The 14571-nt window shown below is 38.1% G+C and overlaps 1 protein-coding gene across 1 annotated transcript in view; it reads right to left on the bottom strand.

The window, feature by feature from the left end:
• The window catches only part of LOC121899268 (glutamate receptor ionotropic, kainate 1), a 29928-nt gene that overhangs the window by 1800 nt on the left and 13557 nt on the right, over nucleotides 1–14571 (bottom strand). The window contains exons 4-14 of the mRNA XM_042414980.1: nucleotides 12724–12905; nucleotides 12101–12154; nucleotides 11481–11654; nucleotides 10515–10658; nucleotides 5556–5663; nucleotides 3219–3332; nucleotides 2918–3121; nucleotides 2602–2825; nucleotides 1293–1411; nucleotides 854–1071; nucleotides 46–271 (exon numbers count right to left, since the gene is read on the bottom strand). Of these exons, the coding sequence (XP_042270914.1) occupies nucleotides 46–271; nucleotides 854–1071; nucleotides 1293–1411; nucleotides 2602–2825; nucleotides 2918–3121; nucleotides 3219–3332; nucleotides 5556–5663; nucleotides 10515–10658; nucleotides 11481–11654; nucleotides 12101–12154; nucleotides 12724–12905 (1767 nt within the window). The remainder of the gene's footprint in view (nucleotides 1–45; nucleotides 272–853; nucleotides 1072–1292; nucleotides 1412–2601; nucleotides 2826–2917; nucleotides 3122–3218; nucleotides 3333–5555; nucleotides 5664–10514; nucleotides 10659–11480; nucleotides 11655–12100; nucleotides 12155–12723; nucleotides 12906–14571) is intronic.

Below are 14571 nucleotides of genomic sequence, written 5' to 3'. Positions count from 1 at the left end.
TTATTGGTTATTGTTGCTGTGTAGTTTCTTGCTCATATGTCTTACCAATAGGGGTTCCCACACCATAGCCCTTTGAATCTATCAAGCCTCCGATTTGTGTGAGGTTGCAGTTACGCTGGCTGATGTACTCAATGCTGGTCGACTCCATCAGAAGAGCGTAATCTGTGGTAAGGACCCTCTGAATCCCCTCTCGGTTGTTTTTCACCAAAGCTGTGTTTTTCCTGCTGCTCATGAATGCCCACATTTTCTCATAAGTTGAGATCTTAGATTTCTGTTGAATGACAATTAGGATTTATAGAGGTTTAAAGCAATGCCTCTTGATGCTCCACACAGCGAATGACAACAAAGAGGTTTGCACAGAACAGATAATGCTGATATATGGTCAATGGTTGATGCTTGTTGCTAATATTTCAAATGAAACAGTATTTGGAGACTATCTGCTGACTGGAGCAATCGTTCTGATGCATGGCAGAGAATAGGATGGGATGTAATGTGACAAGTGTGTACAAATCTGCCCAAGTTAATTCAATTTCTTCGGTATATTCAGATATACTGGTTGCTGTGCTAAAGGAAAAATTGCCCACAGGTTTTTTTAAGCCGCATGTATAAGGAAGTTTTTAGGATTCTAAGCTTTAACTCTGTTTTTTCACCAACTGCCCTCCCTTCAGATAGCACATGTCATGTCACTATAATGACTGAGGATTGAAGGCTACAGGGTAAAACTTGTCAGGCTAATTAAAATCAAAAGTGGTGTTCTTGTTTGTGTCCCACCCTCTTTGCTGTACACTAACTTCCCCACTCACTGGTCAGTGATAAGAGGATAAAGTGTATCTAATGATTTTATGATGGTTACCTTAAAAAAGGTCATGGTGGAGCCGTCTCTCACAGCACCGTACTCTATTTTGGTTTGCTTGGCCAAGTCATCTGCAGAGTCAATTGGTGAGTCCATTCTCTCCACAGTGAGAAAGGCAGCCAAGTTGGCAGTGTATGAAGAGATAATGATCAACGTAAAGAACCACCATATTCCACCAACGATCCTTGTAGAGAGGGCCTTAGGCATCAGTTCGGATCCTTTAAGATAACAACACAGGGTACATTATGATTCTAATGACGACTACAACATACAAGAAAAGTAAGCCAAACTACAACCTTGTTTTTTTTTTTCAGGCACATTATAAACATTATTCTGTGTATAATGTGATGTGATGGTAGAAGCAGCTGTACCAAACTGAAACATTTAACAGGTCTGAAATCAACTCTAACACAAAGTGAAATCCGTTTAGTGAGAATACCTTGCTGCATGAGTGCTCCAACTCCAAACCAGACACTATTTATTAGAGTGAAGTTGTTTTCAACCACATCTGAATCCGGGTTGCAGGGGTGAGGATTGTACCACTCATAGGGAGTAAACCTAAAGGTGAAGAATTAAAAAGTCAATTTTGAGATGACTTTAATGAGACACATGTTAAATAATAACTACCCTAATAGTAAATACATGTTCTTTTCTCATTTCTTGTATAATGAGGGCTGCATTTAAAAATAATAAAATAATACATAACAGAGAGCTTTTGAAAAAATGTGCACCATAATATGGAATAAAGTGGATAGATCATATTGGGCTCTTAGATTGTTTATTTTCTGTTTGAGTGGGTATGTTTGCTCAAAAGATTTGTGCTTCGTCTCGTAGTGGCGCTTCACAATCGCCACGGTCTCAGAACATATGAGACCGTGAACTGCCTGTGGGAGGAATGAACATGTAAGAGTCTGTCCATTCTTGATTAAAAGCTCTGTTTTCGGTGTCTACTTTTCTCTTTTCAGAGCACACCATGTGAAATTATTTTTCTCTGACTCGTTTATTTCTCCGACTGTAGTCTCTCATCTTGTCTCTATCCTGTGTGTGCCACTGTGCGTATCTCACTCACTGACTTGAGTCTCAACGCTTATCAGAATGCACAAATTTGACTGGCATCACGTAGCATCACGTGAGATGATTTACAACTTATGCAATTGGTCTGTGAGTTTCCTGGGCCATTAAACCACATCCGTAAAGGCTAGAAAAGCTATGCTGGTTAAAATAGAAACGCTCTGTTGAAATTTCTAATAATTCTCAATAAGTTATCAGTTATAATGAGCTTGCATTCAACACTGCACTCCTTTATAACAGTGATGAACCAACACGTAAAACATTATGATAATGTTTCTCTATAGATACAGAAACAACTCCTGATTGGCTGCTGTATGTTGCAGCTATGTGTCTGCATGGCTGCCATATTGGAGAGGTTAAGATCTGCTTCATGTTTTCTTTTAATGATGTCTTATACATTTCTCAACCAAACAACTTCAAACTTGATACATCACGTCCTTGGGTCCTCAGCAACACACCCGCCAAGGTTGAAATCGTTCAGATGAATGGTTGTCAAGAAAGGACGGACATACATACATACCGTACATACAGACACTCCTTCCTTTATAGTTTGATAATAGCACATTTTAAGTTTACCAGGTACCTGCATTTTTGCTGCTAATGTATTTTTTAACAAAATATTTAAGTCTTGGGAGTCACATCCAATTGTTTCACTTTTTCCCAATGTGACAGCTTACCTGGCAATGACAAATAACACACAACTGACACCGAGGCATGCCAGCAGCACATACATCCAGATATCAGGAGAGAGTGGGTTGAGGAAGGAAAATACTCCTGGATTGGTGCCATTGGGTTTGTGGTAGAGGATGCTGATCCCCAGCGTCATGAAAGGCTTGGAGAAATCTATCACCTTTTCCCTCACATAAGTGATTGTGAGAGGGGCCACAGCGAGGTCAGCCACCTGGTACAGAGCAAAAACATCAAGTAGAGCCACAGTCAAAGACAGAACATACTGCTGATCATTTGAATGTCCTCCAATATGATCATACTTACATGATCAATGAGTTCTCGCACCATGCCATTCCACTCCCCCTTGTCGTTCTGAGCTCCATATTTACCATCAGACACCAGCTTTACCTCGTAGGAGAAGCCCAAAATATTGGAGAGCTCTTTGAGCAGGTCCAAGCAGTACCCCTCAAAGCGATCATTTCCATACAACGGCTTATCAGATTTCTTATACATGACATACGGATTTTCCTGGAACACACACGGTACACAGCAGTACAGACTTCATTAGTTTTATCAAGACTTTCCTGATCAAATGTTGCCTGATAATAATTACTGATATTCATACCAGAATAGTAGTGACAATGAGGGTCCTGTTGGCCATTGAGTCAGTGACATTTGTGGATGAGTCTTTGTTGTTTTCTGTTAAATTAAGGCCTGTTTGGGAGTTCCACACACCAATCTGTAAAGATAAAATATGCACATGACAACCTAACAGTGCTGATTGGACAAGGATATCAAAGATCCTTAGTTGCCCGAGTCACCTTTACATGATGAAGCTAAGGAATGCAAAAAAGGGGAAAAGAAACAAAGACTAGGAAGCAGAAAAAATACAACAAAAGAAGGAACGAAGATGGAGAGAGTGGGAGAGGGAAAGGAACACAAAACAATATGTCTTGAAATGCCATGTCTTATAAAGAAATGTTCACACATTCAGTTCCTATTTTTATGAAAATGGGAGACATTACAGGGGGCATCAGGTAGAGTAAATCAATAAACAGTGTTACTATTCCTTTAGTCTGCGGGGGCAGCTAAAGTACAGACCTTTTTCCACACTTTATTCAGGCGATTGTTGCCCGCGATTGTCTTGCAGAAATAATAAAGAGAAAGCATTTTAATTGCATAGCACTGAACTTAAAGGAAAGTATGACAACAATGCTTACTCTCTATAATAACTCTTAATGATTTTAGACTGGTTGCTCTCACATCGATTTTAATGAAAACCTTTGAAAAACTGAACATGCACTTGATCCCATGCAGTTTGCTTATAGGCCACACAGAGGAGTAGAAGATGCCACAGTCACTTTTCAACTCCATATTTTAACCAGTAGGCTTTTAGAACAATTTGACTTTAGTAACTATATTGTGGGCTGGATTCTTGACTTTGTAACTAATAAGACACAAAGAGTGAGTGTACAGGTTCTCTCCTTCACTGGCTCCCCACGAGGTCTGACACAAATATGTGTCAGAGCAGGCGTGAAAATAGGACTATTTTAAAGTATGCAGATATTGTTAGTCTGCTCGAGGACAATGAGACCAGCCATGATGCTATCTTCAATTAAACATATCTAAAACTAAAGACATGATAATTGATTTTAGAAGACATGCCCACACACAGGAAGTCATATACATTAAGGGTCAGACAGTGGAATGTGTGTAATCCTATAAATATCTTGGGACAATTATTGACTCATAACTGAACTTTGAAGCAAACTGTGAAGCCGTGTGCAAAAAGGGGCACCAGCGTTTGTTTTGTTTGAGTAAACTGACCTATTTTCATATTGACAAAACCATGATGACTTTATTCTACCATGCTTTTACTAAGTCAATTTTATCTTCTTCTTTGATGTCCTGGTTTGGAAACCTATCTTTAAAGAACAGAAACTCTCTGAATCCAATTGTTAAATGGTCTAATAGGCTGATCGGTGAGTCACAGCTTAACCCAGTGTCCCTGTACACCAGACAGTTACAGTGGATAACCAGCTCAATTTTAAATGACGACTCCCACCCTTTGCACAGTGAATTCCAGCTTCTTCCCTCTGGTCGGAGGTTTATAGTCCCAAGGTATAGAACAAAGCAGTATAAAAATAGCTTTGTTCCAGCAGCCATCACTCAGATGAACAAGACGTAGCAACACTGCAGAGATGCTATAAAAGTAATGTTTATTTATTTATTTTTACCTTGTATTTTACCTTTTTTATTCTAGCGGTGATGTATTTTAGTGTTTTTATTGTTTTTTTTTTCTTTTTAAGCCCTGATTATTGGAGCCTCAAGCACTTTATCATGTTTGTCTATTGTCTGTGCTGTCTGTAAAATGTGTGTCAAGATGGATGCCTGTTTTCTCCTACTGCAAACCAAATCTAAGTAACCTGAACCTGAATACTCGTATTTTAACTTTAATGAAAATGTGGAAAATAATAATGACTCTGGTTAGAGCACATAAGTATATTTTGTTGTAGTTTACTCTGCCTTTACTTGTACTTCCAACTGTGTTAAGTTTAATTTCTTTGTAGTGAAGAGATCTGTCATAGACATATAACAGACCTGTTAATGACCTGCCAAAAACGAGAGCAGCATTGTCAGTGTGATTAAAGGAACATCCACAAACTTTTGAGCTCAAAATGACACCTACAACTATTTGCAAGAGCTGTGTGTCAAAACAGTTCAAAAAGTTTCTTTTAAGGTATAATGAGGACAGAAGACTTCAAGATTTCTGTATTTTTCAGTGAGCTATACCGTATGTTGTTTTACAGACAAGTCATCTTTCTGCAAATTTAGAATAAAATGATCTTACAGTGAATAGCAGTGGCCTTGTTTGTCTATATTTTCTACTCTGTGCAGCTCTCCTTGACAGTCTAACATAACTGTCTGTACTGACTGTACGATCGCGGGTCAGAAAGTTCACCTTCTCCAAGCCATCCTCCTTTAGGCTGATGACATCTAAATCAAATTCTTTCCGCAGGCCGTCCGTCTTGTTTATAATTATTTGTCCCGTCAAGCCATTCCATTGTGCCTGTGGCAAAGAAGGAGCAGAGAATACAACCAATGAATCTCTCAGTTTCTTACTGTCATATACATAAATGCAAAATCAAGCAGAAGCCTGGAAAAAATGAAAACATGTCTTTAAAAAAAATGAATAATTGATGAGTGCTCAATAAGTAAAGAACATTGACAAAGGCTAACTGCATCTTAATGGAGATTTTTGCATTGGCTTGATCCTGGAAATAATAAGTGTCTCTGAGTATGTAACATGGTAGACAGTGATGTAAATGGAGCAGGCAGGCATGGCCTCTGTCTGAGTGGAGAGCAGCGGGTGGGCAGCAGAGCTCAGAGATATTTGAATGCACTTGATAATGAAGTGAGCTCAGTTGAATAACAGTCAGGTTAAATCTGTGTTACAGAGGGCTTAGAGAAATGAGCTGCATCTTGATTCTGTGCTGACAGAGGACACTTCTTTATAAGAAGACAGTATAAAGCTATCTACAAATCAATACAACTACTGTAACTGTGCAGATATCCAGCCCAAAGCATGTCATGATTTTAAATTTTTCTGGCTGTACTGAAAGTATAATTAAAGGAGCAGTTCACTCAAAACTAAGTGTCTTCATACTACATATCAAACCTTCTTATATGAGGATACTGACAAAATTTAAAGCACAACCACATTTTCCTTTATGAGGCTGTTGTTCTGATGATCACAGACTGATAAACATAGTTTAGCTGTGGAAACAAAGCATGCTGTGTATGCATATTATTCACCACGGTTACTTGTGATAATCCGCACAACTTGCTGTGAACAGTTTCTTCCCGCGGCACAAAGATGAGAGTTTTTTTAGTGAAACTGATCACAACGAAGCCTGTAGATTATTGTGAGTAACAATATTTTTATGTTTGAAAAGAGACATTGCTGTTGGGTTTTGTTCTGTGTATTTGGAAGAGGAAGTCAAATACATTTGGGAAATAAAGCATGGTATATGGTAGAGGTGCTGCGTGACTTGTTTGTTTTTGATGAACTTACACTGGTCTGCACCTCGCTGTGTGTGTGTTCTCAAAGCTAGAAATTATTGGGGGCACTTGGAGTGACACAAACCAAATGCCAGTGAGCAAATGGCACTTTCAAAAGCTGCAAACCACCACAAATTATATGAAAACTGTTTGTTTTTTTTTTTTTGAGGTAAAAGGGAAAGGCTTTATTAGGTCTGTGGATGAACTGTGCCTTGGTGCAATAATTCATTGTTCTTAAGCATGAATGTTTTAGCTGAAATCTGGGTAGTTAATTCAGTTCAGTGCTACACCTGGACCTAGATTCTACAATTACAGTTGTATTAAGAGAAGCCAAACAACACTGAGCCTTTGTGTTTCATCATCTTGTTGTTTCAATCCTTAAACAGATACTTACATCAGTTTGCAAATTAAAATAATTCTATCAAACCAATGAATGTAAAACAAGCAATAAACAAAACAATATTGGTTACAGAATGGAATTACTTCATCATCATACCGTGCTGTTTCACAAGCTTTTCATTATGATTTAAGTAAATTAACACTATCTCTGGCACTGAACAAGAGAATTTGTACATTACTGACAGGGGTAGCATCCCACATGACAACGCACACACACAAACATAAGATTCAAGATTAAACTTGATGGCATGATGAGGAACGTTATCTTCTTCGTAAAGTTTCTGACATCCGTTTCTAATACAAATATCTTTAACGTCTATAGAAGGTTAGAGGGTATCATTTGGTGAGGTTGCTCTTTGATTAGACCGCTTCACACAGTCTCATTGCACACATCTGTGAGACCTTCTTGACCCCTAAGTCCAGATTTATTTCTGTCATTAAGTCTCTTTTTAAATCCCCACCAATCAAAAGTGTCTCTGTCTCGACCATGTGTTGGTGTCATTACTGTACATGTAGTGATGACATGGATCTTCTCGGATTGGAGAATCCAGATGATATAGAGGATAAGAATGAGATGTCAACACACTACTGAAACCTCACTGAATATCTATACTGGACTGGCAAATCAGCACCATAGCGAGAAAAACTTCATTTGCTCTTTCCACCTCTGCCTCAGGCCTATATACGCCAACGTCACAAACTCTTAACATGTGCATATGTAAATTTTAGGAAAACAGTCAAAGTGCACAAAGCTGAATCTGATTTTCTTGAACTGCAAGCACTTCCTGAAACTTTATCTGCAAGATTTTTAGTATTAAATATATGATAGAGCAGTAATTCCTGCAGGCAAAACTGCATTTTTGCCTTCCCTCCGCCATGAGAGCAGAGTGCAGACTGAGCTACAGAGCAGCACGCCTGGATTCAGCGTCTTGCTCAAGAGTACTTCAGATAATACTTCACAGCTATAATTTAAGATGCAATCTTGAAGAGCTGCATCAATATTTTTGTATGTTTTAACTTAAATTGTGTATACTATATGCATCATTTAATATTTCTGATTTTTTTTCTACCATCCAGGCAGTCACAGGTTTATGTACAGTATCAAAATCAGCTTGCAGAGTCTTGTTAATTACTTGTGATAAATGATCAACCACAGTGAACAGCACGTATAATTAGATTGTTGTTAAATTTACATAATCATTGTGTGCTAATGCACATTGATTTGATTGGCAGACGATAAGCGGTGCAAATTCAAACAAGAGAACCAATCAAAAGCAACACACATTTGAGTGCATACTGCCAAATGAATGGAGCCTGTGTAGATATAGAGCTCCTTGTAAGCCATCCTACCCTTGATGACTTTGCTGACCCGTTTGCTCTGAAAATATGCCAAAAGAAGGCATTCCTGCACAACGAAAAGATGCAAAGCAACAGAATGAATGTTATATTCTACATATAAGCTTTTTACTGAAAAGAATATGTTCGGATGTAACCCCTTTCTAATCACCAACATTTTGATTTGTAACTGTAATTTAATTACATATTTTTTCTCAGTAACTGTAACAATTACAATCACATTTATTTCGTAATTTAATTATGTGACACCATTACATGTAAACATGGAGTTACTAACCAACACTGGTAATAAGCCAGTGCAGACTTTTCAAATCAGCCATGGTTCATACCTGTAAACCAAACATGGAAACAGGGAGAACGCTCACGTAAAGCATGACTGACATTATAAAATAAATACATGAGTCAGAGTGAAATAAAAAAACAGAACCTGAATGCCACACTTAGCTCTGGTGCAAAATCGGAGTTGCTACAAGGTCAGCAATGTGACAGACTCCTGAACCACAGCAGACACTGGAAATTCATCCATTGCTGGACAGTGTGATCTACTCTCATCTCTAATAAAAAAAAAAACTCTCAGGAGCAGAGCAACTAAAGCTAAAATTTTATCACTTGAGTTCCACAAGTCAAACACAAGACTTCACAGGTTTGCTCAGGTTCAACAGAATTACCAAACAATGATGACAGAAGTAAGAATAGACAAGATGCTCACTGTAACAGATTCAGGAAAGTTTCAAGTCTCTCAAGTTTATTTTCATACAGTAATAAAATGAATGAAAACCAATCTTGATGGCTTCTACCAGTTCTTAATATCAGTTTGCCACTAACCTGTCCTGTCACTTCAGACCATGCCATTCCCTCATTTCCATGTCACCTGATCTCCACCTGCCCAAAAACCTGCCACATACACACCTCAGTTCCCTGCCAGATTGCTTCAGTGTTCAGCCATTCTGTTTTCACCCAGTGACAAACTTTGTTTTGCACTTCAGACACAGTAAACTTAGTTTTAGCTCAACCTGCCTGCCTCTGAGTTGTGCTCTGGAGTCCATTGCTTTAACTAAGCCTAACCAACTGAAAAACTATATGGTGGGCTTTGGAAAATATTTGCTGGTAGTGTAAAGCACATATGATATGGAGTAAATGGGTTAAAACATGAAAAACACCAGTATGGTCCTTTAAATTTAATGCACTGTAATAAAAGGAACAAGATATAGGATGCCATGTTTATTGAGCATAAGACAGTATGCAGAGAAATGCATCGTTAATCCCTAAAGAATAACATTTTATACCCCAGGGTGTTTAATTACGGACAATATCTGCTGAGGCCATACAGCGAAAAAGTTCATTTACTCACACCCTGCTCTCTGGGCTCTTTGGCTTTGCCTGTGTCCTTCAATATTCTGTTCCCATGGGCAATTGAAAAGCTCATTTGTCAAAGAAACATCTAATTAGAGAGTGCAATATAACAAGGGAGGCGGTTATTAAATTCAAATTAATATATCTTAGCAGAGTTGAGAAAGTCTGTGTAACTGTGGTTAAACTAAGACAATTACCTCTGAACAGGCTGCGTGATTTTCAAAGATTTCTGCAAATGTTTGCTTTTAAATGTGTTCTTGTCTCATTGTGTTCTTATCCCGTCTGCTGTCAGATCAACACTTTATAAAGAAACTAATACTGTTCTTCATTTTCAATAAAGCTTACTATGACAGCCTTCATAAAATGTTGTCAGAAGGTTCAGTGAGGACCTAGAATGAAATTTTGAACAAATACATTTCAAAATAAACTCTGAGGAATTGTCTAAAACAATGTTTTTGAGCTTATTCTCTTTTGTACTACATGTTCATGTAGAAACCTGCAGCTCTCATCAGTAGTCACCTGACAACTCACTAATCTAAGAAACCTCCAACATGAAGCTCATGACGTCAATCCCTATCTCCTGAGAAAAATTATTTTGAATACAATAGTCACACACACGTTCATCATCTGATTTCTAACTCTATTATTTCTGCTTCTGCACCCATGGAAATGAAATAGAGGCAGCAGGCTGTGAAACGGATGGATGGATGGAGGAAGAGGGGTTTGTCACACACTCATAAACCAAACTCACGTCTTTGAGCATGTTCATGAAGCGTGATCCAAAGCGCCAGGGTTTGTGTCGGTGGCACTGAAGGGAGCTGACAGTGATCTGGGAGGCGCGTTGCGAAGCAGCAGCCACCATGTAGACAGCATCGTACATCAGAGCTGCTTCAGTCTGAAAGAGACGCACGCCCATCATCATCACCGGGGATTACAAATCACCTCAGAACTGTTGATGTACAGGCATAGTATGGTTTCTCTAAGTGTACCCAAAAATGCAGTCCTAGTTTTACAAACTACATGGAGAGCAATCAAACTAACCACAATCAGCCACAGTGCGCACAATTTGGTGAGCAATTTTATTCAAAGTACCTTTCTGATTGTACACACAATCAGAAAGCAACATGGTGGATTTCCGTATTCTGACTCAAGTGTGGGCGATGAGGGGCTCCAATTAAATCTGTGTAAAGGTCTTGTGCAGTTTCCCAGAATAGGTTACGTGTTTATGTATTTACATATATTCTCTCAGAGTATAGTTTTTGGCCATGTTTGACAGGCAATGTTAACATTATGTAAATAAATAACACATTAACTTCCATTTGATTGATTTCCCTCTGATTGTGGAATTTTTTGGAGGGAAATTATGTTTATTCCTTTACCTAAAAATGTAAAGAGTTGGGAAGCTTTAATGACTGTAATCAAAACAACAGGTAAACAAGGAAGTGTGGAAATCAAATGGTCTGTTGTTCTCAGCTGCAGCCAACATTCCTTAGTTAACAAGCTTAAAGACGGTCCAAATGTTTTTCCATTTATGATTTAGCCTTGTAGAAAATGAATGGGCTTCAAGAGACTTGTTGAGCATGTTGCTTGCAGTGTGTAGCACTGTCACAATCCCATCAGAGAGGACATTGTTAACATTGGTGTCCCTACTGAGAAACATACCGTCTGCACTTGTTAACCTCAAGAATGAAAAGAGTGAAGTGAATGGTTAACTCACCGTCATCATTCCCTCCATCATTCCAGTCTCAGCTTTGGAGGGGGCCTGCAGTCGCTCCATGGCCCACCGCTCCACCACCGAGGCTACCTGAGGACTGTCTATGTTTAGCAGTCTGAACCCCGTCATGTTGACCCCACTGTAGCGGTACGGCTCCAGGTCGAGGGCAAACAGGTCCTGCAGAGACACACCAACAACATTATCAGTGCAGAATTAATGTGATTTTCATTAACAGACCGAAAAGTAGAGGTGAGTTACTCAGCAAGGGTAAATTTGATTAAAACATTGGAACAATATATAGTATAATACCATGGAATTATACCAAGGGCACTGAAGATATCCAGCAATCTTATTATAAAACAAAGCACAGATGTTTGAGTTCATCTGCATAATCTTTGCATGACAGAATCTCTAGGAGGACACACACATCTAAACTTATGAAGGTTAAAAGGACACTTAATTGACACAATGAAACAGTGTGTAATTATTATCAGATTTTGCAGTCGAGTTTCAATAATAAACCACAAGATTCAAAGGTCTTGTGCTCATACTTTAATAAAAACAAGATTTATATGTCATTAAGATTAGATTTTGGAAAGGTGGCTTGACAACATGTTTCTTACCAGCGTGGTGAAGAAGAAGTGATAATATTCAGTCATCATCCCCATGGACAGAATCTAAATGGGATGTGAGACAGGATATGGTTCAGTTTTCCCACCGACTATACATTAACACCAGAGTTTTGTTCTAGCCAGCATAAATAATCTTTTCTTCCCCTAACAACATCCAACCTTATCTCTATCCCGTACCCTGGGACTAATTACACATTTCATCCATTTTCTGAATTGCCTCATTTTATATTGTTTGCATGCATTGCATTAACAAGTATCCGAGTGAGTATATGTCACAATTTGCTCATGTTAGCGTTGTGTTTCCAATTAATCTTCTGTGCAGCTTTTGGTTCTCAATGTGTATGTCTAGCTCTGAAATAGGCTCTGCTTGGATTTGGAAACGAACATAGGATTTCTGAAGGGGATAGAATTTGACTAATCTTGCACATAGTGAATATTAAACCAAAAGCAATTCAGAAAAGCCAAAATAGCACAGGGAGTATGCTCCATTGAAATATTCAAATAGAATGTCTGACAGACTATTGTATTTTAAGTATTAAGTTAACTAAGCTGTGAGGACAATGACCTCTGCCCAGTGTGGATATGAGATACTAATAGGTGTTTGTGTTATTCACCTGCTTTAGAACATCAGCTGATGTTTGGTAAGAGCAGTCAAAGATGACGTAGAACTCCTTCCCCTTCTTCATCTCTTTCAACAGAGGACGGGCGTCTTTACTTCCTGTTGGCAGCTGGCGGATCTTGATTTTAATACTGTATCTAGATGGAGCTTTGATCAACTCTTGCAAACGAATCAGCCCTTAAATTAAAAGACAAGAGTACTCATATTAGACCAAACAATATTATTCCTGTGGGTATTTTAATTGAGTTATATGCGGTGTAGTGAAAAAAGGACAGTTTAATTAAAACATAATCAGTTTTTGATTGTGTTCGAACAAAAACACATTTGCTTCTTTGACTGTAGGCAACTTTCAGACTTAGTTCCTGAAGTATAAAATTTAATTTATCTAATTTATTTAATTTATTTTGCTACACAAAGTTATGGCTTTTCTTAAAAAGTTAAGAAACTGATTACGAGACCACAAAACAGCAAAACCAATGGCAGTTGTCCTCCTACACCAATCTAACAATAACCCATCATCATTCAGTCGTCATTCCTGTTTACCCATCAACATTTTACTGCTATCAGATCATAATAAGAGGTCAGTTTAAATAAAACCAGTAACTGTCAGCTCTGCAGAATTACATACAATTCCAATACTAATTCTAATACAAAAGCTTATTTTGTTATTATTACAAAACAAGAGTGTTCATGTCTACGTGTTTTACAGGCTGAATTAAACCCTTTATGAGAGTATTAACATTACAGAGGCTAACAATGCTAGTTATCTAGCTAAACTACTTCACCTGCTTTCCATTAGTTTAGAATTTTCAGTGTTAAATAATTTATGCGGTAGGCGTAACGTTGCAATCTCTAACTAACAATTTGTTCACTTTTTTTATTTTTGTAAAGGTGCATATATGACATTCAGCCCCACCAGATGTCAGCAAATAACTATTCCACTATTAGATATAGTGGAGTAATGGCGTCCTGAGCAGAGAATGAAGTCACACTCCCTCTGTATGTGTTGTTATCCGAGCTTCTCTGTTCTTTGTTTTGATAGCCGGTCCGGCCACGCATGCATGCTAGTATATGTGAGTGTCCTCCCCGCGTCTATTTTCAACATGGTGTTCAGGTCACAATTTTTCTCATATTACAGCTAAACAGTACACTAAAATATGTTTCTGAAAACATTTGAGGTGAGAAATAGGCAATGCAGTATCTTGATTCATATTTGATCATCTCTGCCTAGTTTGACAGTTTGATCTGAGTTTCGTGAACCATGAGTTCAAATGGCGCTTTCTTTTTTTTTTCAACTTTATTGAGTAACCAACGTGCGTGTTTGTTTTAGTCTGAGATGCTGTTGCTCAAGTGCAACATCTGGTGGGGCTGAATGTCATATACTGCACCTTTAAATACACTTAAGTCAACTGAAGTGTATTTACACCAATCTACCTTTCACAAAAGCGTATTTACCATAAAACCATTAGTATTATCTCAAAATGAATACTCACAAAAGTATATTTTATATTAATCATAATTTTATTAATAATTTTATTCTGTTATCATTCCAAAAAATCAGATGCTAGCTAGCTACTTCGTTTGCTCCAAACACCTACAGTTGGTAAAAGACTTAGTGTCTTGCCCTGACCACAAGAGAACAAATAACAAAATTTGTTGAGGCTTTTTAGTTTGATCATATATTTCGGAGGTATTTATCGGAAGTGATAATATGCTCTCATATGTGTATTGACGCTGGCTTAACAAATTTTATGTTGCAGTTCCTCACTGTGACCACTGGAGGGCAGTAAACAGACGTTATCTCCGCCCAGTGTTAAATCAGACCTGAGTGTTTATTTTCTTT

This window comes from Thunnus maccoyii, chromosome 6 (genome assembly GCF_910596095.1).
Source record: "Thunnus maccoyii chromosome 6, fThuMac1.1, whole genome shotgun sequence".
Lineage (NCBI taxonomy): Eukaryota > Metazoa > Chordata > Actinopteri > Scombriformes > Scombridae > Thunnus > Thunnus maccoyii.
Note: the sequence above shows the minus strand (reverse complement) of the source record. Positions and strands in the feature narration are given on the sequence as shown.